This window comes from Perissodus microlepis, chromosome 20 (assembly GCF_051167445.1).
Source record: "Perissodus microlepis isolate ML-2025 ecotype Zambia chromosome 20, ASM5116744v1, whole genome shotgun sequence".
NCBI classification, from domain to species: domain Eukaryota; kingdom Metazoa; phylum Chordata; class Actinopteri; order Cichliformes; family Cichlidae; genus Perissodus; species Perissodus microlepis.
In genome coordinates, this window is record NC_140480.1 from 3,098,473 (window position 1) to 3,124,437 (window position 25,965).

At 41.7% G+C, this 25,965-nt stretch overlaps 1 protein-coding gene and 1 non-coding gene across 4 annotated transcripts; one reads left to right on the forward strand and one right to left on the reverse strand.

The window, feature by feature from the left end:
• Nucleotides 1-711: 711 nt before the first annotated feature.
• Nucleotides 712-783, reverse strand: trnac-gca (transfer RNA cysteine (anticodon GCA)). The gene has a single exon. It is a non-coding gene; the product is annotated as a tRNA-Cys (tRNA).
• A 1,461-nt stretch (nt 784-2,244) lies between these two features.
• LOC146363810 (voltage-dependent L-type calcium channel subunit beta-4-like) lies at nt 2,245-24,607 on the forward strand. 3 transcript variants are annotated; one of them, XM_084917177.1, is made up of 14 exons: nt 2,245-2,537; nt 15,617-15,736; nt 15,986-16,108; nt 16,229-16,350; nt 16,556-16,608; nt 17,171-17,190; nt 17,359-17,439; nt 19,354-19,412; nt 19,644-19,744; nt 19,920-20,071; nt 21,089-21,184; nt 21,285-21,455; nt 21,551-21,598; nt 21,672-24,607. In XM_084917177.1, the coding sequence occupies exons 1-13, from the start codon at nt 2,499-2,501 to the stop codon at nt 21,578-21,580; spliced, it is 1,167 nt and encodes a 388-aa protein (XP_084773303.1). In that variant the 5' UTR covers nt 2,245-2,498; the 3' UTR covers nt 21,581-21,598; nt 21,672-24,607. The 3 variants fall into 3 exon arrangements, with proteins under 3 accessions (XP_084773303.1, XP_084773301.1, XP_084773302.1); XM_084917175.1 differs by lacking the exon at nt 2,245-2,537 and adding an exon at nt 10,267-10,458; XM_084917176.1 differs by lacking the exon at nt 2,245-2,537 and adding an exon at nt 10,267-10,458 and having other exon boundaries at nt 21,551-21,594.
• The last annotated feature ends 1,358 nt before the right edge of the window (nt 24,608-25,965 follow it).

Below are 25,965 nucleotides of genomic sequence, written 5' to 3' on the forward strand. Positions count from 1 at the left end.
AGTGGCTACAGGTCTTGTGAAGTGATGAATGTTTTACTGAAATTGACAGTAATAAATGTGCCATGCACCAGAGAGTTTTTAAAAAATCCAGTTAGTGCCGGTTCTCTGGGTGAAAATGCCTTGTTGATGCTAGAGGTCAGGGGAAAATGACCAGACTGCTTCAAGCTGACAGGAAGGCAAAAATAACTTAAAAAAACACACACAGTTAAGTAACCACCAACATATGAAGAGCATCTCTGAATGGACAACAGGTCAAACCTTGAAGCAGATGGGCTACAGCAGCAGGGGACCCCACCAGAGGCCTCACCTGTCAACTAAGAACAGGAAACTGAGGCAACATTTTACACCAAAATTGAACAGTTACTGAAAAAAATGTTGCCTGGTCTGATAAATCTCATGTCAAATACAACATGAAAACATGCATCCTTCCCTGTATAAGTTGTTTAGGCTGCTGGTGGGAGTGTAAGGATGTGAGGGGCATTGTCTTGGCATCTAATCACTGCATAACAAGCATACTTGTCGTATTTCAAAAATAGTGTTCAATGTGTCCATTTTTTCTATGGAAGCTGAACTATTTACAGCAGATAAACACTATGTGAAAATCATGAAAATATGAATCTGCCTCTTCAGCTAGGAAATGCTCTTGAGCTATAGTTTTTTTTAATGTTAGAGGGTCCTTCAAAAATGTTACCTGATCATTTGAGCTTCCATAGGGGGCATCTGGAATTGAACCAGAGACCTCTTGATCTGCAGTCAAATGCTCTACCACTGAGCTATACCCCCTCAGAGAAACTGCATCTGTTCACTGAAATCTAACCAGTGGATGGGTTGCTGTTATGTAGCAATTTTTAAGGAAGGGAAATAGGAGAATTTTTTGATTGAAAAGGAAAAGCACCATCAGATTTTGATCCACCGTGCAATACTATCCAAACTGTCTGATTGGGAACAGCTTCATTTTTCAGCATGTTAATGATCCCTAATGCACTGCCAGTGCAGTAAAGGCATACCTGGATAGAAAAACACACAGTGAATCATTATTAGTCATGAACTGGCCTCCCCACAGCCAAGACCTCAGTATCATTGAAGCCATGTGGGATCATCTTGACGGAGAACACAACAAAATCCAGCCAACATCCAAAGAAGAGCTTTGTCCTTCTAGAAGCCTTGAGGACTTTTCCTGAACTTCAAGAAATTACAAGATGAAGAATAAATGTGATCATACCAAATAGTATAACAACTTTCTAGCTTGTTTGAATTGTACAAATTCAGTTAGTTTTGCCTTACACAAAGTATTCCCATGTATGTTTAAACTGTCTTAATAAATCACTGGACCTATTTTCCTACCAAAATATTAAGATTTTTTAATAGTCTTGAGATAAGTGACCAAATATGAGATTTGGATTTCATTACAGTTTGCCCAGCAGAGGGTGCCAACAGTCACGGACTGTCTCACACACCCCTTGTCTTTTTAAAATAAAAACAATCTGAAATTAAACGAACAAAATGAATATTTCGGTCCACTTCAGGGGCCTCTCTGTGTATGTGTGTGTGTGACTTTCTCCCGTGTCTTTGACATTGGCTGTGTGCTGTATACAGTTTAAGCTACCTGGTTGATTGGCACGGTGTAAATGGAAGGCGTCTGCAGGATGTGAAGTGGTGGGGGCTGGTGGGTAAAGTGCTGGATCAGTGAAAACCGAGAAGACCTTCATCCAACCCTCCCTGCCTGGACATCTTCAGATAGTGAATGCAAAACGTCTAAAACAGCATCCCAGTCAAACAAAGCTCTTTGAATCTGAACAGCAAACAGAAGTAATGGGACTTCTGGGACTGTGATAATGAAGTAAATTAATATGCTTAGTCCATGTGTAACAGCACAGATTACAGACACTTTCTCCTTCACGTGTTGCTCTAATGAGCCCTGGAATAACGGCTCATCCCATTACACCAATTTCATGCTAAGCAAGGAATCCTGCATGAACCCTGAGCTTAAGAGCTTGAGGGGCAACACTTGCTTCGTAAACATTTTTAAATAACTGGGCCGAAAACAAATTGAGTCGCATACGGAAAGGGGAACAGTTCGGTATTAGAGATAGAAACATTATTGGATGAATTTAGGAGAATTACTAAAAAATGTTCGTCATATATTCAGAAATTCCAAAATAGAAATCCAACATGAAGCCGCAGAAATCCAGGGGGACCGGGCTGTGCGAAAAGTGCAGGTCTTGCATAATTTATTACGAAAGCTGTAATCTATCCAGCCGTGTGTCCGTGCGCGTGGCTTTGTGTACAGTCATTGATCATGCCGTGAATCCAGAAACTAGAGATTTTACAGCGCAGATGCCGTGGGAGCATCGCATCCAAATGAAGCGTTATTACAGCTGAGTTTTCTCGGGCTGTGGAAATGTTTCGACGAGGCGCGGTGCTCTGCCTTTACTTGATGCCTTGTGGCTTTTTCACCCAAGTTGGGCTGTGGTGACCGAGACTGCTGTTATCTGCGGATGTCCCTGACCAATTCAAGCGTCTTTCTGCTGAACGAGGTGGGCTTTCAGTTTTTCCCTCTTCTTTTCTTTACCTTTATGTTGTCGAGGTAAGTGAGGAAAATTTGGACTGTTTTTTGTGCTGGAAGGAGTTTGAAACCGACCTGCGTGCAGTGCATTTACAGTACCATGCAGACCTGTAAGGGGGGCGAAGGTAGTAGTAGCAGATCCTTTCTGGGATGCTGATAATTAAATTAGACACGCTGACCACGCTGGGAATCTTTCCGTTTGGAGTGGAAAAGCTTTGACGTGCATGGCACTGTCTGCCAGCTGGAATTAGGGACATATGAGCTTTGAAATGTTCGTGATAGTCATTTCACCCAAAACAACAAAACTGGTCAGCTGGCGCAACAGATGAACTGCGTGTGTGTTTATAGTCCCACTTTATGGAAAATGAGGTAATAACTGTTTTAATACTGCAGGATAAACAAAAGCAATTTAGATCATAATCGGCGTCATACATTGGTGAATGAGTGTGGTAATTAACGATCAGTTAAACTGTGTGGCTGTGTCTTTGCCTCCTTTAGATTCTTCATGCTTGTTTATAATGTGAGAGGACTCCAGTCATTCATCAGAGGATGTGATGTAATGCAGTGCCTAAATCAGAGTGACAACGCTAAGGCCGAATATGATGGCTATCAGTATTTTATTTACTAAGTAACGTGTTTCATGTTGAGGGAGAGAAACACAGGCGAAGTTACTTCTGCAGATAATATTGCAAAGCCTGAATTAGTCACAATGTTAATATATACAAATGAAATGATTCTCTGTTGATAATCTAATCTGCTTTAGGTGCTTTATAGAAAACACAAAAATCAGATTTCTGCTAAATTATCAATGTAATAATGTTGCATCTGCAGCAATCTGCACCTTTTTTTTGCGCAGGTTGTTTCATTTTGTGATGTTTTATGCCTAATTTAATCAAAGTTACCATGGTGCTCTGAAAGCTCTTCTTTCCTGGAGGTTGCATTTCACAAAGACAGATCAATATATACCTGCAGCTTACTAGTGAGATGATTCACCAAACGATATTAGGAAATCTCACCCAGGCGGTCTGGACTTAAAGGTGACTGAAAAGTCAGGATACATAATTCTGACCATACTGTCAGCCAGCTGGCTGGGAAAGGTCCATAATTTGCTTCATTGTGTGTCTGGAAGCAAACTACTGGAGGTCCGCTCAGTCCCTCTGCATTATGATGAAGTGCTAAAAGTCTCTCTGTCATCATGCTGAGGACTTTTTGGCACTCATCCCAAAAACTACATATGCTATGCAAAATGTTCAGCACTCAATGCAAAATCAGATCTTAGATATTGATTCTGGTTTTTTCTATTTGAAAAAAAAAGCAGCTTACAGCATTTTTCAATGAATAAAATGGAAAAAAAAGTCATTTTTATACATATTTAACTATTACCTTTTCTCTTGTATAGAGAAAACTTTTATTTGGAATAAGGCTCTTTCAAATGTTCATTTGAGAGTGAAGTACTAGAGGTTACAAAAAACAAATTGTAGCTGCATGCACATCTGTAGTTATGGTTTACATTATGAGTATCACAGTATACTTCTGAAATCTCTCTACTTTTTTTCTTTTTTTAAACTTTTTTTTCGTGATTATATTTGAACCACTTTGAACCAACTTCTCAGTGCACTGCTTGTTAACTTCTCAGTGAACAGCCTCACCGGAGATTATGTAAGGTACATGTGCGCAGCTCGCCACTGCAAGAAGTACACTGTCTGTGTGAAGCACTGCGTGGTGACACTCTCGCTCACTTCAATAACATTCCAGTCTGTTTACCTCCTCCCTCCTCTTGGTGTGCTGGAACACATTCTGTACCTGCTTGTCTGAACCCATCAAGTACTGTATAAACCTCATGAAAGGATTTGGCAGCAAGGAGTCATCTTCCCTCCACTCAAAAATCAAAATGCAGCATCCCCAGTGCCTTAAAATAGCTCCTCATCCATAATGCACCAGCAGCAGCTCTGCCCACAGAGGCGCTTCATATGGGACAGACTGACAGACATCTGCACTCAATGCTTGGGTGCAGCTCCTAAAGCTCCTCTCTTTCTCTCCTCCTTTTCTCCCTTTGTGTAACTTCCAAACCTTCATTCATTCATTCATTCATATTTTTATTCACAGAATGAAAATGGATGCCTCCTCTGTGTCCCTCTTCTGTTTTTTTTCCTCCTCCTGTTTCACTATTTTCTGCAACCTAGCCTATGAATTATGAATCTCAGTCTTGTTGGAGATTGTCTAGCCAACCATGGTCCTCCTTCATGTGTGAGACTACTTGGCTTTTACATATCTGCTGCTTTTTTACATAGATGCAAGGTGCAAGGTGTGGTGAGCACAAATGAATGAACCTGTCTCCTCTTAAGATGTTTGGGTGGTTTGTGCAGACCTCCCACATCCCATAAAACACACACACTCACCAGCCGAGCAGCTGTCAGAGTACAGCCATCCATGACGTCTACAAAACACACTCTGCGAACCACAGGCTACACCGGGGACGCCTCCACATGTTGAACATCGCCCCCCATATCCCTCTCATCACCATCAGACTTTCTCCCTTCTTTAAACTTTTAGCTTTTGACATGTTGAAATCCAGAGTGGCTGAAAAATGTGACAGGACTGTAGAAATGCTTGATTTTTTTCCCGCTTGGAGGTTTTGTCTCTGTGCTCTATACAGTTAGCCCTGCAAGAAGGTTCTGCTTGTTGGGCTAATATGTGATTTTAAAGATGTCTGCTTGGGGTGTATCCCACTTGTGCCCTTTGATAGGTGGGATAGTTGGATAAGCAGATAAGAAAACGTACAGAAGGATGTAGTTACAACACATGGTGCATATTTATGTCATCAGTTTTCATCACAACTCTACTGATACAAATTTGGCAGCGATCACCAGATATCCAGAAATGTTTTTTTTTTCTTGGAAGAACTTCACAACAACACTTAATTTTGGAATTACTTGCTCATCGACTATGTACAAGCGTAAATTGGTTTGCCCAAATAATTCTGGCAATGGTATTTTTGTTAAAAACCTGTGAAAATTAAAAGAAAATCAGATATGGTATAATTAAATATGACTCCAGCGTTTCCCTTCGAGTGCCTCTGAAGTGTCTAGGGATCCCAGTCATTTTTACCTTGGTTGTTGCTTTAAGACTCAGTGCCAACCGATGCTGCATCACATAGTCACCTTAAGCATCATGGTGGAGTTCTGAAAGAACCCAGCATGCGCTTTTGGTACAAAGTCCCATCGGACAGGCAAGGTAGAGATGAAGGGTAGACTAAGGAGGAGGAGAGAGGATGCTATGTGGAGCATAGAGAGCCTCACTGACGTAGAGAAGGGTTGTGTACTGAGTGGTGGAGAATAGGAGAGGAGGGGGGCTGTAAAGAAAGAGAGAGGGATAGTCTGCTTACAAGCACGCTACAGTACACTTCAGTGTTACACAAGAGAGAGAGCACACCATGACTGCCTAGCACAGAGAGAGCAAGCAAGAGAGACGGGGAGTGTTGCTCTCCTACCTCTATCTGAGTAAGTATGGCGCTATCTCTTCTACATCAAAATTCCTTGCCTCAAATTGCTCAGACCTCACAGCAGGTCTGATTTTCAGATGATAAAAGATTTTGGCTGACTTTGAAGAGAATGGAAAAATCTTTCCTCATTAAATTTTGATTGAAAGTTTGAAGAGTGGAGTTGTTTGCAGTTGTTAAAGTGGGGGGAGACTGAATTTTGATCTCCATTTGACCGCTGTGAACAGATCTGATGGATATCCAGATTCCTCACCCTCAGCACTCACATTTCACTGGAAATGTTGCACTAAAGCAGAAAATGGCATTTAGTGCAGTTGTGTGAAAGAGGAGCAATGGTGGGAAGCTGTGGGCATGCTCGCAAGCGTTTCTTTCTCTGCTGGTGGGGGGAAGGAGTGCATTTGGGACCGCTAGGCTTCCTGTGTGGGGTCAATTAAATACTGCATGAGACAGAGCACTAAAAGCCTGTCCCGTGAGGAGCCAAGTGCTTTGTGTGTGTTTGTGCGTGCACGTATATGTGTGTGTGTGCTGGTGCATCAGTGTGCAAAGCCTTGATTAAATTTGATGAACCAGCAATGTTGAGAGGACCACAAAGGTTCCAGTTCCAGCTTCTTTGAGGTCCTCTCCAGAATCTGTGCACCGGTGTTCTCATTATTATCTTGATAAAGAAAAGACAATAGCCTACAATGTGCTTTCATGTATCCATAGGACTGGTTTAATCTAGAAAATCCATCTGTATCTATCTAATTCGCTTTTGTTAACTGACATCTTTCCTCGCCTACACCGTGTAGACACTGAATAGTTTTGCGACTTAAACGTGAGAGAGAACACTTTCTTTTCAATGTAAAGCTGGATTGCGTGAGTATGTAGGCCACCATTACATATTGATAAGTCTGAAATCCCCCCCAGTTAGCTCGGTGCACTAAACAAGACACACCAATTAGGCCCAACTCAAATCTAAAGCCTAAATCAGGTCATCTTTTAACAAACACATCTGACTTAATGAAGGATGCAGTTCTGTTTAATTCTGCACTGCACCGTCGGTACACAGCTTTATGTGGGTTAGCTCCAGCCTCTCTGCGCTTTGAAGCAGTTTGGTGAAGTCAGGTTGAGGGATCCCCGGGGGGATGAAAGTCTAACGATGCACAGTGTAGCCGGCAAGGCCAAGTTGTCAGCATGGATGAAAGATATTCCTGGCTACGCTCGCTGCGTCTTCTTCTACTGTATGCCAGCGTCACTGACAACCCATCCATAACTAGTCACATATTTACATCGTCAGTGTTGTATTCGCAGCACTTATCTGTGCAGCTGACAAATGCAAGGTGTATTCACTCCTTAGGTCTCCTTAAAGAGTGGAGTTGGTGTTGAGAGAACAGCTGTTTATCAGTGTGTCCTCATAGGCTGCAGGGTTTTCCAGAGGCTCATTAAAGACTGGGATAAAGTATTCTGGGGTAACATTAGAGCAGGAGGAGGGTGGAGCTGCAAAGGACAGTATGGAGTATCAATCTGGGTGCCTCTCATATTGATCCACTCTGCCCTACTCTGGTTGCATTTCTCTCTGGCTCTGAATGATCCACCTTTCCCTGTACTGCTGCCTCAGCTAACACTACTCACAGAAAGTAAGGTGCCTTTTCATGAGTTACAAGGCCAGAAAGATGAGCGGTTGACTGCAGAGTTCCAGCACGTTAATCTCCATATTTGTCGTTAAGATCTGGAGCTGTTTTTTTTAAGCCCAGATGGCACAGGGCTTCTCACATTGTTTACAGAACAAGAGTATGGTTGGAAAAAAGAGAGACAGATAATCATAGAAAGTAACGGCGTGCGAGAGTATCAAATAAAGATCTGCTTGTGCTCAAAAACTATTTGATCTTCACTGAGCTGGTTTAAAATCTAATATTTAACTATGGGTTTTGTTTTGTTGCCTTTTTTGGATTCAGTACTTGGATACTTGGATGCCACTGATAAAACTACTTTCAGTGCTTCTTTATTCACAATGGGGTCACCACAGCAGGTAGCTCCGCATATTTGATTACGCAGACTTTTACACTGAGTGCCCTTCCTGATAAAAGGGATCCAAAGGATTTGTGTCTCCTTTCAGGACTTAACAGAGGATCTTTTACTTGTCAGGCGAAATGTGTGAACCGTCACACTACGCCCTCAAAGATTTTTTTTAAACCCTCTTCTATCACTACCAAAACCATATTATTATATTTTTTGACACCTGCTTCAAGATGAACAAACCATATATACAAATATAAAATTACTTAAAAATGTACACTTTGAGTTTCTGTCTTCCTCTAAATGCATTTCATTTTTTGTCTTCATTGGCTTGTGTGAAATCTGAACAAAATTGCTATTATAAGGTACAACTGCACCACAATATTAAAAATATATACAATATAGATAAACCCACCTTTACTGCAGAGACAGCGCACATGTACATGCACAGTTATACAGATCCCTGCTCTTGTTTCCCATATTGGCTCATTCATATTCAGATTGTCTGTCTGGCTTCAGTGAATGTAGCTGAGCCATTCTCTAATCTGCTTTACGCTTTCTTTAAGGAATTCATCAAAACTCACTGAACTTTAACTTAAACAGCCCTCGGCTATCTCCCCACCGCTGCCAGGCCCAGTCACTGTTGGGAGGAGTGTGAGGAGAGGAGAGCTATATTTAGAGCACCTGAACAGCAAATTAATAACAAAAAAAGAGACATATTCTCTTAATCTTGTCTTCCTGTTCTAGTCTGACTGTGTTCTTCTCTGCCTGTTTCCTTCAAAAATCTCTGTATTTTTTCATTTCTCTCACAATTTCCTGTCATCTTTTTCTCTTAATCTACCTCCACCCATTTCGCTTGAAAATATAGAGCTCTAAGAATCAGCAGTAGCAAAGCAGACTAATGATTTGACATTAAAAATGTATTGAAAACTCGCATGTTTAAGTTCTCTTTCTGTTGCTATGTAGTTCATATTAGCCTTTGCTTGTTTCTAGCCCTCTTTTTCTCTCTTCTTTTTCATTCCTTCTAACTCTCTCTCCCTTTATGATTGTATGCTGCCATTACTCAGAGGCTGTTTTACCCACAGCCCTAATGATGGAAATATAGCTACCATATCTTCTCTGCTGAGGGATCGGAGAGTTATTGCAATAACTTTAATAATGTGTGTGTCTCTATGTGTGTGCGTGTGTGTGTGTTAATATGGTATATGCTTCCCTGCTTGTAAAAAGCCACACAGAAATATAGCCCCAGGGCATTTTTTTCCTAAAAGCCTTGGCAGAGTGCACTTTCTTCATTCTTAAGCAGCGAAAGTTCAATGAGGGTGAGAGAGCATGCATGCTGCCAGCACAATGGACCCCAAATCAGGGTCTTCAGTGCCTGGGGCAACATATAGAGCAGGCATCCAGGCCTGGCTCGCCAGGAACGAGACTTTCTTCTGCAACGGAGACATCTCTTTCTGGCTTATTAAGACATCTGATGGACTCTAGATGGCTGCTTGCTGACTCACCGATGCAATTCTGTTTTGTAGACTCATGCATCACCTTCCTGTCAGGAGGATGGTGCAGGGCAGGGCAAGCAGGCAAGCCCTACCCTACTCGCCCCTCTCGCCTTCTCTTCCTGTTTCTGCATCCACATGTTCGCCTCTCTTTCATCAACGGCTTTACATCCTCTGCATTTCTGAGTTTTATTCATTTTGCTTTTCCTGTGCAATAAGGGAAGATACCAATTGGCAGAGGAATGACAATCAGAGACTATTTTTAAGCTTTCCTTTGCTCAGCCATTGTTATTTTTACTTATCGAGGCTTACAAGCTTATCCTTTGTTCTGCTTTATTTTTAGAAGTTCTCCCTGTGCCCAGTAAAAAATTATACACTGCACAGTGAGAGTAAACACCACTCCAGCAATGTAGTTGTTGATTTTATATAGATATATGTGTATCTTTTTCAGGATCTCTTAATACCTGAACTTACATAAGAGGGAGGTATGGAAAAACCTGAAAGGGTTGTGAATATGATGCTGGAGAGGGCTGCATGAGATTTGTGGCAGAGTAGGGCAACCCAAGGGAGAGCAAAGCTGAGCAGAGAAAAGATCTTTTTTTTTAAATTTATTACATGAAGTCTGACTGGCAGCTAAAGCAAGAAACTACACAATACCAGCATGCGGGCGTGTACACAACAGTGCTGCAGTCAGGGCATCAATTTTGTATAGGAAATGACTGTTGAGGCAGCGCAGCAGTGGTTGTGAAGCACTTAGGCAGAGCGCACCTCCCTCTCTCCCCACTGTTACCACGGGCTGAGGGGAGGAGGGTTCCGCTTTTTCATTGCAATGGGGGGAAGAAAGCGCTGGCAGGAGCATCATGTCTGCCTCCGACTCGAGCGCTACAGGACTCATCTGCAACAAGGTACGCTGTTAACCCTCCCCCTTATTTAACCACTCTGCATGCGATTCCAGCCTCTTCATCTACGAGTCCTCCATCGCTCTGCTCAGAGGCGTCTTCATTCTGCTTTTTTCCCTCTTCTTCTTCTCCCCAACCCTCTCACTCTTTTCTCAGCAGAAGTCTGTTCACTTCATTCACTTTTCCAGCATAGCCCCTACTTGTCCTCTCGTCCCTCCCTCCCTCTTTTCTTCTTCACACACACTGAACTGAAAACACACAGTCTGTCTGTTTATCTCAACTCCATTACTTTGCAGCGGTGCTTTTAACTAGTAGTTCAGTGGGTGGCCTGTCTGATGAATAATATGACTTATGACCCATTTATTTATGGCTTGTCTGTTTATAAGGTCATTAATAACCAATAAATATTATACCCCAGACCCGTTTGTGGGTCTGTTTTCCCTGTTGTCTACAATAATGTTTCATGATATTATTGTAAAAATGCAGCAGCAGCTTCAACACTTCACTGTGGATTTCAAAAATAAAAGACTGAGGTATAATTTCTGGAATAAAAGACATAACAGTACTTTGATATGTACTGAACAATTAATGGAATAATGTGTATTTATACATCTGCATAAATATGTATCTTATTTTGCACAGATTGCCATAATATTGTGCAGTCTACTTCAGGCATGATGGCTAAGTATAAAAAGAGCAAACCGTGGCTCTAACAGCTGGTTCATGAGCAAGGAAACTTGTTTTGTCATGTGCATGCTTCCCTCTGCTGGCAGGAATCTACAACTGCTGCTGTGTCATTATCACATGTTCCAGTCCGTAACATCTGGGGGATTTCTCCATAACTGTCAGCTGCACTGTGAGCAGGTCTGTCTTTTTAAGGGTCTGGTCAGTCAAACAGAGTGAGGTGTGAGTTTGCACAGTACAGTAAAGCTGTTTCAACACTGAGACTGACCAGTGTGTCTGTGATTGTGTTAGATTCCACTCTTGGTCCTATTTTTGTGCAATCAGAACAATGATTTTTTTATTTTTTATTTTTTTACAGTGAGACAGAGTTTGTCAGAGCATGGAATAAGTAGTGAAATATATTCATGATTTTTTTCTGATCTTGCAATATATTCGGTTTGTAGAAATATGGGGGATTACAATCATGGCTGTGTCATACATTAGATCACTTAACAGTTTATTTAAAAATTAGGATCAAGATTCATTATCTGCATTTAACCTATCTAGAGTACTAGGAGCAGAAGGACTGAAATCCAGGTGTAAGTCTGTACACTGGACATTAAACTAGCATCCAGCTATGAAGCAACAAAGCCATTATGCTGTCACGTTGACACTAAAGCTTAAAATGTAAAGGGTTTTTTTTTACTCATGCCCTTTGATATGCTTACCCATACTGATGAGTTGGAATTGGTACATGCATATCAGCATCTGTTCCCATAATGGCTGGCAAAAGCTTATTTCCAAAGTTCCAGCTTTCTTATTTCTTCACTGACAGAATTGCAATAGAGGCAAAAGTCTGTGAAATTCTTCTGTGACTGGCTTTTATTGGCACTGCACCATGGGATGTATCACACTTGCCTTTGAGGCTGTGTAGACGATTCTCTACATACTAATTGGGTACATATGAATAGTTGGAAGGCACTGAGGAAGAAAGAGAATGAGAAGTAGTTAGAAAGACAGAAGCAAAACACCCCAGAGGCTCCCCATACTATTAAAAGATAGGTTTAATGTGAGATTCTCAACTTCTGCCATGTATATTTTTACAAGGTTTGTGTGACGCAAAAGAAAATGCCTGGACAGCAGACAGTTGATATTATGTCTATGCAAAGATCTGGACAGTGACAAAGAGAAAATGACTGTTGTGCAGCCCTTCTTCAGCAAATCAAAGCAGTTAAATTAGACAACAACCATACAGTTAGTGTGTGTGCACTGTGTGCTAATGAGACTCTGTCTGAACTTTAGAATAAATATCCTCCCGTTCTATCTGTAGAACTTTATGGACTTTAATTAGGTTTTGTTTCTTGTGCTGGCAGACGCTTCAGATTCTGTTCTGCTTCTGGCAGGCTTTGATATTCAAATGATATCCACAAAACTCTGTGCTGGATTCAGCTAAAATATTTTTCTGTTTGTTTTTTTCTGGGCTGGGTGAGGGGGGACAGAGGTGGAAAGAGGGATGAGGCAGGTGGGAGACAAAAGGTAAATGAAGGATGACGTTGTTCTGGAGCTATATTTAGTTGTCTTATGTGGATACTCCTGTTTGGTATGTGAGGAGTTTTCCAGCCTTACATCCAGCTGGGACTGCAGCCACCAGGGAAGAGCAGGCTTGGAGTGAAAGGATGAGTGTGGAGTTTGTGGAGTGAGCATTCTGAGTTTTATTTACATAATCTGTATCTGTCTGTGCCGGGTTTACTAATTCATTTTTAATGATTAAACTGCGGCATTTCAAGAATTGATGTTCTTGAGAAATGATTGACTGACATTTAAGCACTTCTTCAAATATATATATACATAAAAATTCTCCCCTGCGATCTATCCTTCAAGCTTGGGTCCTCTACTAGAGGCTTGGAAGCTTGAGGGTCCTGCACAGTTGCCGTTTGCAGTTTGCTAGGACTGCGCTCTTCTGAACAGAGATCTCAGATATTGTTCTTGGGATCTGCTGGAGCCACTCGCCTAGCTTGGGGGGGGTGTCACTGCAAGTCACTGCTCACAGTGTCAGCTGCACTGTGAGCAGGTCTGTCTTTTTAAGGGTCCGGTCAGTCAGAAAACAGAGTGAGGTGTGAGTTTGCACGGTACAGTAAAGCTGCACGAATTGCTCCGATTACCAGTAGGACCACTTATCTTCACCCTCCACATCTTCTCAAGCTCTTCTCTGAGCCCTTGGTACTTCTCTAGATTCTCGTGTTTCTTCTTCCTGATGTTGCTGTCATTTGGTATTGCTACGTCTATCACTATGGCTGTCTTCCACTGCTTGTTGCTTAGCCACCTCCATTTTGTCCGTCTGTGTCTGGAAGTCCCACAGGATCTTAGCTCGGCCATTCTCCACAACCCTAGTGGGCGTCTCCCATTTTGACCTTGGGACTTACAGGCCATATTCGGCGCAGATGTTTCCGTATACTATGTCGGCCACTTGGTTATGGTGTTCCATGTATGCCCTGCCTGCTAGCATCTTACATCCTGCTGTTATGTGCTGGATTATCTCAGGAGGCATCTTTACACAGCCTGCACCTGGGGTCTTGCCTGGTGTGATAGACCCCAGCCTCTATGGATCTTGTGCTCAGAGCTTGTTCCTGTGCTGCCATGATTAGTGCTTCTGTGCTATCTTTCAGTCCAGCTTTGTCCAGCCACTGGTAGGACTTCTGGATGTCAGTCACTTCCTTTATCTGCTGGTGGTACATGCTGTGCAGGGGCCTGTCCTTCCATGATGGTTCCTCCTCTTGCTCCTCTTTGGTGCATTTCTGCTCCCTGAGGTATTCACTGAGCACATCTTCCTGATGTATTTGTGGATGTTCGCTGCCTTATCCTGAACTGTGGTACTGACACTCACCAGTCCCCGGCCTCCTTCGTTCCACTTAGCACACAGTCTCAGGGTGCTGGACTTGGGGTAAAACCCTCCATGCATGTTTAGGAGCTTTCTCGTCTTGATGTCACTGGCTTCTATTTCCTTCTTATTGTAACAGCAGCAGGGTACCTGATCACAGGCAGGGCGTAGGACTACCTTCCCTCTCTTTGTTATCATCTGTCTGCACTTCTCCAGTCTGAACGACATTCCGATGTCATTGCTGTATATCGTGGTGGTGTGGATCAGTGAATCGATGTCTCGTTCACTCTTGTCATACAGCTTGATGTCATCCATGTACAGGAGGTGGCTGACGATTTCTCCGTTCCATAGTCGGTATCCGCAGCCAGTTTTGTTGATGATCTCACTGAGGGGGTTCAGGCCTATGCAGAACAGCTGTGGGGACATAGCATCTCCTTAATAGGTCCCACACTTGATGGTGACTTGTGCTATGGGCTTGAAATTGGCATCTAGTGTTGTTGGCACATCCCCATTGAGTTCCTGATGAAGGCTCTACGGGTCCTGTTGATCTTGTACAATTCTAGGCATTCCAGGATCCATGTGTGGGGCTTCGAGTCATAGGTTGGTCAGTCTGGTCTTGCAGTCTTGGGCGACTGCTTTATCTACCAAGAGCTTGCGTTTCGTTCCTCTGTTATTCCTGCCAATTCATTTCTGTGCCCCTGCTCATGTATTGACCCACGTGCCTGTTCATCTTAGCCACTATGATGCCTGACAGGAGCTTTCAAGTGGTACTAAGGCAGCTTATTGGCTGGTAGTTGGATGGGACCGCTCCCTTCTGGGGGTCCTTGGAGATCAGGACTGTCTGGCTTTCAGTTAACAATTCTGGGTGTGTTTCATCCATTAGCAGCCTGTTCGTTTGTGCTGCCACTTTAGATCCACTAGCCACTGAGCATTGACGTTGTGGGTTGCGTCCTTCTCCCATATGCTCTTCCAGTATTGCTCCATCTCCAGGTTTGCTGGTGTGGTTCTCATATTGTTCCCCTGCCTCCGAGCGTATACCTTGGATGGTTCTGTGGAGTACAGCTGGTTTATTCTCCTGGTGTTGAAAAAGCTGTGTTGTATTCAAGACTTTATACAGTACTGTCAGTATGATTTTAAATTGTAAAGCAGTACCAGTGGTAATAGTCCTATGTTGTTGTTTTTGTTTCATTATAAATCATATCCAGAGATTGGATATAATTATGGATATTGCAGCATGTGTTATCAAAATGCTTGGTTGAAAATTGGACTTTTGCCAATGTATGGTGTGCCAGTCTGAGTGAATAAATAGACAGCAAGGTCGTGTTGCTTGTTAGTGTTGCAGAACTCGTGTTCATATTCCCCTGGGTGACATGCTTTGGAAAGCCGCAGAAGAAAACACCCAGGTGCAGAAACAGGTGAATAGGAAGAAAAGAAAAGGGAAGTACGGAGGTCAATGCGTAGATGATGATCTATCTGTAGCTGAATCCGCAACATATGAGCTAAGTCTGTGTTTTCTATGCCGTGAGGAATTCTGAACAGCTGCTTCCAGGTACCTTATTGGGCTGATTTATGTCTTCTCCACCTGCTTTAAGACTTGTTTCTTTCCTTTCCTCGTTCACTCAGGGTTCAGCCGATTCCTACACTAGTCGACCCTCTGATTCCGACCTGTCCCTGGAGGAGGACCAGGAGGCGTCTCGGCGTGAAGCCGAGCGCCAGGCTCAGCTGCAGCTGGAGAGAGCAAAGGTGAGAGCCTCAAGGTCAAAGGTCAATTATTGGCTTTAAAATCACCTCTACCTCCACAGGTACAGCAATAAAGTCCTGAGTCCTGCTGAAAGCTTGCGTTCCAGTCGACCACTTTAGTCTTTATGTGTGTAAGGGTCTACAGAACTAAAACTAATCTTCAGATACAAATTTTGCTGAATATTAAAGAAAAGGTCATTCGATATATTGCCATAGATCATATTTGTTTTTGGGGGGTTTTGTCGTCCACAGGCTAAATCAGTAGCATTTGCAGTGAGAACCAATGTGAGTTACTGTGGGGCCCTTGATGAAGATTGTCCAGTTCAAGGTGCTGCAATTAACTTTGAAACCAAAGACTTTCTGCACATAAAAGAGGTGAGAGCCATTACAATTCTGCATTTTTACATGGTTTACAAATAAAGTAACAATAAATATTTACTCTGATTAATGTTAACGCATCTTGCATCATAAGAGGTGTCTTTCACTGTTACACAGAAATACAACAATGACTGGTGGATTGGTCGGCTGGTGAAGGAAGGGGCAGACATCACTTTCATCCCCAGTCCAGTCAAACTTGAGGCCATGAGGATAAAGCAAGAGCAGAAAGCAGCAGCTAGGTCAGAGATTACGCAGCTCTGAGAGACCTCTCTGTTTTTCTGACACTGTTGTCCTAATTTTAGCAGCTTCCTCTGCAGCACACTCTTTGTAAAGTTATTGTATTACTTCTGCTCATATGTTGCTGTGGCTTGGAGGTCCTTCTTTCTAAATTGCCTCCTTAGGGGATCCACGCATAATGAAGCTTTGCATTATGTTGCTCCACAGGAAAGGAGGGAACGCGTCATCCGGAGGCTGGAGGTCCACCCCTCCATCTGCAGGTGAGAGAGACTGAAGGAGTCCTGCTGTCATGTCTGTCTGTCAGGCCTTCAAGCTGCTACTGAGTCAGATTTGCGTACAGGGACTATTTCTGGGCAAAAATGTTACCTTCAGGGAAAACACGTGTTTACAAAAATCTTTTTACTATAGCGTTTTACTTTAAATCAAACTGAAGTTCAAAAGTTATTTGATCACTGCTGAATTTGGATCAGAGCTTCCTGAATAACACACAGTTAACAAAACAGTGCAATTGTGAAGAAAAACTCGAGTGAATGCAAAAAAAAAAAAGAAGCCCAGATTGTTATTGTTCTTTTTTCAAAAATTGTTTTATTATTTTCAGTTTATTTCCAGAGTGAGGTTACTCATTTCTGTTTAGTCTTTATAGTTTAAAAATGTTTTACTCTTGTTAGCCCAGTTAGTAACTTGCAATTTTGCTAAGTGGAATCATAAGCCCCTCCACTCCACTTTCACAAACACTGGACACGCCCCTGCTCATCACTAATTGCAAGAACCCACTTAGCTTTTCGCCTCTTTGCTCAATGTTCATTCTGTTTGTTTTCAAAGCTAAACAGAAGCAGAAACAGGTATGTTGGGGTATTCATCTGTGTATCACTCTGCTCCGATTATTGAATTTAAATTTTTTTATTAAATTGTTATAACTTTAAAATCGATCTCTGTGATTGTGTATTACTGTAACTTCCACATATCTTCATTTTCATGACTTCCACACTGTCTGCTTGTTGCCTGTGCAGACTGAACATGTTCCCCCATATGATGTGGTCCCTTCAATGCGGCCGGTGGTCCTGGTGGGTCCTTCGTTGAAAGGCTACGAGGTGAGTCAGCCATCAGTACTGTTCTTCAGTTATTCGGGCCTGGTTCTGTTTAATCTTGTGTTTTGATGCATGTAAATGAATTTGATTTAAATATTAAATGTATTTTTTAGAGATAGTTTTTTATGTATTTTTTATTATTTGCAACAATGCAACATTTGATCACAGTTGCATTTTGGTCCAGTCAGAAAATATTGCAATAGCTATCTGACAAATTGATGCAAAGCAAAAATGACCAATTTTAGCAAGAGTTTGGCCATCCTTTAACTTTGTCTCTAGCGTGAACATTTATGAAATTTGAGCTTCATGCTGCTCATGATGAGTCATTGGCAGGTCAAAATCTTACTTTTTAGCTGCAAACATTATGATGTCCCATAGTAGCCTCTGCTGTAAAATGTGTATAATTAGTAAACTCGCATTGTTATTATGAGCACATTAGTATGCTGACACAAGCAGTTAGCTGAAAGTACCAGTGTGCCTAAGTGCAGCCCACAGAGCTGCAATGTACCATATCGCTTTTCCAGAAAAAGACAAATAAGCTATTCTGAGGCATTACTTAATGTTGCAGTAATCTAACTGGGAATTAGCTATTATGTGAAGCCTTTCATTCACTTTGCTTTTATTAACAAAGAATAAAAATTAGGAAATTAAGCAGGAAATTAAGCAATAATATTTACTGTAACTATATGTTAAACGTATTTAGATGTTTGAGTTATTTCCAGCTAGTTTCTGCTCTTTTTTTCTTCTGGATTCCCTTTCTAGCATGAGTTTAATCAAGTGTGGATTTTCTGATCTAGTAAAACTGAGGTGTTTGGCTTCCATTATCCCATGAACACTTTTACTAAGCCGCAGTCCCACCCTGATGAAATTAAAGGGCACACAGTAGGCATCTTAGATCCATCTGAGAGCTACAGAACTGCATGTATGCCCCTTTGCATTAGCCACACCATGTGTTATACTCCCATACTGAACAGACACGCACACACACACACGCACACACACACATGCACACATCACAGATGAGACATATGAAAACCCACTGCAGTCAAAACGAAATAATGTCAGAATGCATCAATTTCGATGACTCGGTGGATGAATATGTGAGGCATGTGCTTCAACATTTTCTCCCTGCCTTGCTCTTTCCTCTGTGGCGGTGCAGGCTATGAGCCAAGCTGTTTGTTTTGTGTGTGTGTGTGTGTGTGTGTGTGTGTGTGTGTGTGTGTGTGTGTGTGTGTGTGTGTGTGTGTGTGTGTGTGTGTGTGTGTGTGTTGAAATATTTATGCGTTGCTCTGGTAATGTGCTTTGGGGATGCTCCAGTGGTGAATGCCAGGCTGCCTCTTTCTCTCATTCCCTCACATTCTCTTTCTCTGTGCTCCGTCTCTTGTGTACAAATTATTTTCGGCGACTCATCAGGGTTCTTCGGCACTGTCTCTCCTCCTTTCCACTCCTTTGCCTTCTTTCCCCATCTCTCTGTTTCAGTGTGGAAGCTTCATCCTCTACTCCAAAGGCCATTCATTTTTCAGGACTGTTTGAAAATAGACTGCTTCACTTCATCCTGGCAGTGCACAAACATCATTGTGCAACTCAGACATCCAAGTGATTTAACACTGAAAAAAGAAGGACTGTAATGCTGCTCATTTTTATCTGTGCTGACTCTTTACAAAGCTATAACTGATTCGTCTTAAAGCTAAAAAATCACGTCACTGTCCTTCCAGCTGTTTACAGCTTCATTATAGTGTGTGACAGCTGTATTAATCCTCATTTAGTGCAGACACTTAAAGTCAGGTGTCACTAAAATCAGTGAAACATGCAAGAAATACTAAAGAGCTAGACATGTGTGCATGAGTGAATGCATATTTCACAGCCCTTTCTCTCTCACAACTTCCCTCACTTATCTTCCTTGTTTCTGTTTCCTAGGTAACAGACATGATGCAGAAAGCTTTGTTTGACTTCCTAAAGCACCGATTTGATGGCAGGTGGGTAACGGCTGTCTGTGTCACTCTCTGCAGATGCAGAGCAGCGTACAGTAACGCTATGTCTGAACTGCCGAGCTGTTTGTGTGTTTCTGCATTGCACGTTTCATGCTCGAAAGCACACACGATGACGATGATTTATTTTTAGTTGCAAGCGAGAAGGAGCACGAGTTCGTCTCCTCCTTTGAAGTGGAACAGTTGTGGATGTGATGTGATAAGACGCTTCTTGTTTAGGATCACTATTACCCGGGTGACCGCTGATCTGTCATTGGCAAAGCGCTCAGTGCTGAACAAGAAAGCCATAATGGAGAGATCCAACACACGCTCAAGTCTGGGTGAGAGATTTAGAAAAAATTTTTTAAAAACTTGTCTTTGATCTTTTTTTGCGTAATAACGATGGACAGATGGATGCTAAAAATAGATGCCCCTTCTGTCTTCAATGACAGGAAAACTTAAATAAGTGATGCAGCTCTGTTAAAAGTGGCTTATGCAACTCTCTGCCATTCACAGCTGAGGTCCAGAGTGAAATAGAGAGGATCTTCGAGCTGGCCAAGTCTCTTCAGCTGGTCGTCCTGGACGCAGACACCATCAATCACCCAGCACAACTCCTCAAAACCTCTCTGGCTCCCATCATTGTCTACGTCAAAGTCTCATCACCTAAAGTAGAGTACAATCCTCAAAGCTGCCTTTCTGGTCATATTCTGGATTCTGAGCAAACAAGTGGTTAATTAAACCTCTGTGGCACTATTTTAATTATTTAAATATTTGCTGGTTCCCAGCATCTGAGGGATCGTACACAAAATGCCTTGTTTTAGACAAGTTTACATGGTAAATGATGTACATGGTTCTCTCCAAGTACTCCAGCATCCTCCAGCAGTCCAAAGCAGTCCATGCAATTAAGAGTTAGGTTAATTGGTTTTTGTAAATGACTCCTAGGTGTGAATGGTTCTCTCTCTGTGTTGGCCCTGTGACAGGCTGGTGAACTGTGCCCTGTCTCTCGCCCAATAGTAGCTAAGATAGGCTCCAGCCTCCCTGTAAACCTGAATAGGATGAGAGGAAGAAGATGGATGGATAAATGATTTGATGGATAAATGATTGGATGGATAAATGATAACAGAATTAGGAAGTTCAACTCGGAAGGTTTTAAAATAGTACACTCCCCGTACAGATTAACATTTGTTTGAAGGAGCTTGAAAGAGGCAAATCAATGAGGAGAAATCATTTGGAAGAATTGAAGAGGAATTGAGACTTTGATGACTCATAATGGCAGAACAGAATCCCAGCAGTGATAGGATTTAGAGCACTGTGGGAGATGGGGAGGAAGTGGGTTGCACAAATGAGAGTCTGAAAGGGAGAATGAAAGAGAGCGTAGATTTAAACCACACAGAGTGGAGGCTGATTGGCTCAAATAAGGCGGGTGAGAAGATGATTGGACTCGAGTAAAGATGTCAATATTGAGACGGACAGCACGGAAAAGAGGTAGACATGGAGACAGGAAAGCAGGCAGATGAGTGATTACAGATCTTTCTTACTGAACGTACGCATGAGCGTTATTTAAACAATTTCTGTCTGTAAGGGGTGTGTCTAATGCGGTTAAAACTGATAAATTAATTGTATGAAATTAAATTAAAACCATGCTCGTTCATTTTTTGTGTGTGTGTGTCTGAATCATCTGGCAGGTTCTTCAGAGGTTGATTAAATCTCGAGGGAAATCACAAAGCAAACACCTCAATGTCCAGATGATGGCGGGGGACAAGCTCGCTCAGTGTCCACCTGTATGTCACGTTATGTAATTAAATGATATTTTAAAAGTTTAAAAAGTTTTCATTTAAGGACTTTGTATAAGTTTTCTCTTATCATTTTCTGAATCAACAGGAGATGTTTGATGTCATCCTGGATGAGAATCAGCTGGAAGATGCATGTGACCACCTTGCAGAGTACCTGGAAATTTATTGGCGTGCTACGCACCTCCCCTGTTCTGCCCCAGTGAATCCCTTACTGGACCAAAGTGTGATAACTCCACCTTCTGCTAACTCCAGCCAACAGGTAAGAGGAAAAAGAAACTCCTCAGGTGGTGCTTGATTTACTACTTTCGGATGCATTATTAATCATATATCCTTTGCTTCCTGTGTCCATTCTAGTTTTCTGAGACTCAAGAGTTGATAGAATGAGCACTACTTCAGATGTAGGTGAGATGAAACTTACTTTTCTGGATCTGCTATCGTTACCGTCTCTTGAAATTTGCCCCTTCGACCTCCGCAGGAGCAGCTTGTGCTGTCAGCTGGGGTCAGACAGTCGTAGCGCACAGGGACCAGGGCACCACCAGGGGGCAGCAGCAGTCCTCGTCTCTCCAAACCTGGCCACCACCTTCTCCAGCCACACCTGGGCCAAAGAAAAGAGGAAAAGCAGAGTATGGTGAGAGAGAAGGAGCAGGAGGCTGGTGAGCTGGAAGGAGAGAAGACACAAAAAACAGGAAAACAAGAAGGAGGAGAATGATTTGATCAATGCTGCAACAGAAGAAGGAGCCTCCACCTTACTGCTGCCCCCTCGGCAAAAGCTCCCTGCTCCCACTACCACGCGACAACTCAGGGCCAATTTCTACAGCTCCATGTGCACTGGTATTTCAGAAAAACAGTGTAGCAGTGCAGTTACAACTCACTATCTGCCCCCTTTCTCATATTTTTCTCTCACCGTGACCTTAAACCTGTACCTCACTCCCCGCTTTTACATTTGAAGTCACGTCTCACACCTGACAAAGGTGCGCCAGCCTACGTTTGCTCACACAGGCAGATTCGCCTCTCACTGTAGCTACATCACACACCTGTAAAGTTCAGAGGAAGTTAGCCTACAGTCCTGTAGCATAGCAAAGCTACCAGTGTAAAACCTATACACCCTCCCAACACAGGGTTCCAGGGGGTTTGTGTCTGATACACGCCACTTAAAGAGGGTGACAGAAAATCAGCTTTGTATGTCTTCCATCTCTGCAGCTCTCGATGAGTTGTCATTCCAAATGTTTAACCAAATGTTTTCTCTACAGCACAAATGCAATGTCAGAGGCATCATGTTGTCACTTATGTTAGAGGACTCTTACTTTCCCTTACTTGCAGCTCCTGTTTTTATGTTATTCTTTCTATTGACCTTTTTACTGTAACTGTCGTTACTACTGTTTATAATCCGTAAGCTCACTCTCAGTGTCACTGATTGCATATCTGTACACAACAGTGATGCTGAACACGTGTATAACAAGCACAGACATGCACAGACAGTCTATATGCATCTTTGTCACAGCTATGAATGTATAAACGCTGGTCCACTGGCTTAGGAAGGATTACTTATAATAACTGTGGTTTGCAGATGATTGGAGGCAAAACCCGAAAAGGTCTGTTATCACATCTAAATATCCTAAATACTTACACTTTACAAAGTTTTACTGTATTTACATGATTTTCCTACCCCAAAGAAAAAAAGTTTGTAAAATTGTTTTATCCTCCCAGAAATAATTGATCACAGATAACCCATGTTTAACATGACTTATTCCACAACTGCTCCTGACTTAGGACTAACTTCAAAATGTTCATTAAGATGGTTTGAAAGTAAAACTTTGGAACCAATAAGCCAATAATAATAATAATAAAAATAATAATAATAATGGAAATATTAGAAATGAGAAATATTAATGATTTCCAACAACATCTGTAGACAATTAACAGTTAAATATTACCTCAGTGTGTCTTCTGAACGTGGTGCTTGGTGATTGTAGCTCTAAATTACAATAAGCACATCACCGTACGCTACGCAGCCAGGAACATGGTTATTTATTTATTTATGTCCAATATTTTGCTGTTACTCTCTGTCAATATAGCGTCAGCATTAAGTTGCTCTGTGAATAAGAAGCTGTGGACACTCACTACACTACACCACTGAGAAGACTTCCTCTCCTCTACAGGAACAAGATCTCTGAGCACATGAACTGATTGTAAAGGTTTACTTCCTAACAAGCCTGGGAAAGTATTTTATTATCATTGGACATGAGGGTGACCTCTGGTGATGTATTTACGTTAGTACCAGGTCTTATAACCATTATTACTTATTCTCTGCCCACATAGCAGGATATACATTATATATATGCATAGACTTTAATCAAAAACATGTCAGATTTCATGTGCGTACAACCACCAGTGTTCTCTTTTCTGCATCCATTTCATGTCTTGCATTGCTCACAAAAATGAATGCGTCTCAGTAAGCACTTCAAAAATCGCATTAATGCAACTGCTTGTGTCATTTAAAGCAACAGAATTCAGATAACATATCATACATATAAATAATCGAATATATGTGCATGATATATTGTATTCCTGTTTCATCAGAAGGGCTTTTTCAGATCAGCGTCACATGAGCCGTTCACTCTTCAGACTAAATCAGCGCGACCTATGTAACCACTTACATATGCATTATAAAGGATTAAATGTAAATACTGTATATTAAATATGCAGATACTATTGTTATTAGCAGATTGCACAATAACAGCAAAAGCTGACAGGTTTTAACCAGTACACAATTCTATAATCAGCGCCTCAGAAAGCATGTGTTTATATGTAATATCCTCTTTCTTTCTTTTTTTAAAGAATGGTGCACAGCTTATATAGGACCACTATTAAGGTTGCTTCCACTAACACCCTGATTCATTTCTGAAGGGCCGGGTTTGAGATACATAACTTCTACTTGATGAAACACAGAGAGCACAGTACCTTCTTTCGACAAAACCTACTCAGCTTCTCCTGTTGCTTAATTTTTATTGCAAGAAATTTATACAAAAGTCAATTATACTTCTTTGGTTTTCCAAAGCACAATTTTTTACAATTATCATTTCCTATTGCGTTTCACTTGCCTAAATTCTGTATGCAATACAAAGTTTAGCATCAACGAGACACTAGCTGAGACTATCAAAATATCTCCTCAGTTAAGATGGAGTATAATTGCACTACTATTATTTATACTAAACGTTATGCTGTATCCACCTCCAATACAGAGGAAAAAAAACTGTTTGGCCTAATGATGATGTCAACGTTTCTCATCGTTTCTGACAAGTCTGCAAGATAAATGATATCCAACAGTGTCTGATGATGATGTGTAATGGGTGCATCTTTTGTCAATAGCACACGAGAAGGAGGAGGTGAATAAAAAAAACATTTCATTAACGTTTGTGTGTGTCATGTGACTTTTCATCAGCTATTCACAAAACCACCAACAGAGGGCAGAAGTAGCATTCTAGCTATCTGTGCAACAAACAAGATGCAGTTTCCCATTTTGACATCAATCAAACAAAATTGAGACAAACTGAAATTAAAGTTGTGAGTCTGTCCTCCAGCCACCCCATAGCACTGCCCAACCACACTACTGGACTAATTGCAGATGAATGTGAGGAAGAAAAATCTTGTGGAAATCTTCATGAGCAGGGTGAAGACTACTATATAAGAAAGTTTCTGCCCTTAGTTGTACCTTGGATGAGACACCCATGTTTAGCATAGTAAGAAGGGGTGGGAGGGGTCATAACAAATTTAACAACATATTCCGGATCTCTATAATCAACCCACACATACTTTTGCATCATTCACTGAAAAACAATCTATAATTTATATAAGTACTAATAAGCCACTTGTTTTGTTCATTATGACCTGTGTTTCCTATGTAAGCAATATATTATTGTATTATTCAATTAAGCGTCACTAGGGAGGCTGGAGCCTTTCCCAGCTAGCTGGGCGAGAGGCAGCCTACACCCTGGACAGTTCACCAGGGTTAACACAGCAGGGCTAACACCAGATTAGAGTTAGAAACAAATCTGCTAACATTGTTCATATACATGTTATTTGGAACATGATCATCTTTTACCATTGGTCCAGGGCTTACAGTACCCTGGAAAGGTTTGAGCCACCCCTCATTTCTTTCTGTTTTATTAGCAAAAACTGGGAAATAGGCTCAGTGTATATGTAAACATACATGGAAACACAGTCTATAAGGCAAAAACAGACTTTTTTTTTTATTCTAATGAGACTGAAAGTCAATGTTTAGTATGGACATCTTTAACATCTAACATCTATTCTTTAACACAGCTCGATCGGTCTTGTAGGCACGTTTCCTTGTCATTTCTTGAAGACGTCTTCGGGAAAAGTCCTCCAGCCTTTGAGTCCATTCTCTTCTATAATGATTCCACACTGCATCAATATTGAGGTCCAGACTCTGTGGAGGCCCAGACTGGACTGGAAATGTTCTATTGGATGTTTTTCTTTCCAGGTTTGCATTTAGTAAACTGGCAGTGTGTTTGGGCTTTTGCCAGTCACACTCTTTGCATGTTGACAACCTTGACCTGCCGCTGATTTTGGGCTCTGTTCTTGTGTAATTTGCCTTTTCTCTCTCATTGCCTTCCTTAAGATGAACTTCTTGACAGCCACCCTTCCACTGCAACCATTCGTTATAAGGCTTCATTAAGCAATGTTTGGATCATCAGGCCCTGTGTCATGTTCTTGCTGGATTTTTTTTTCTTATTTATCAAGAACAT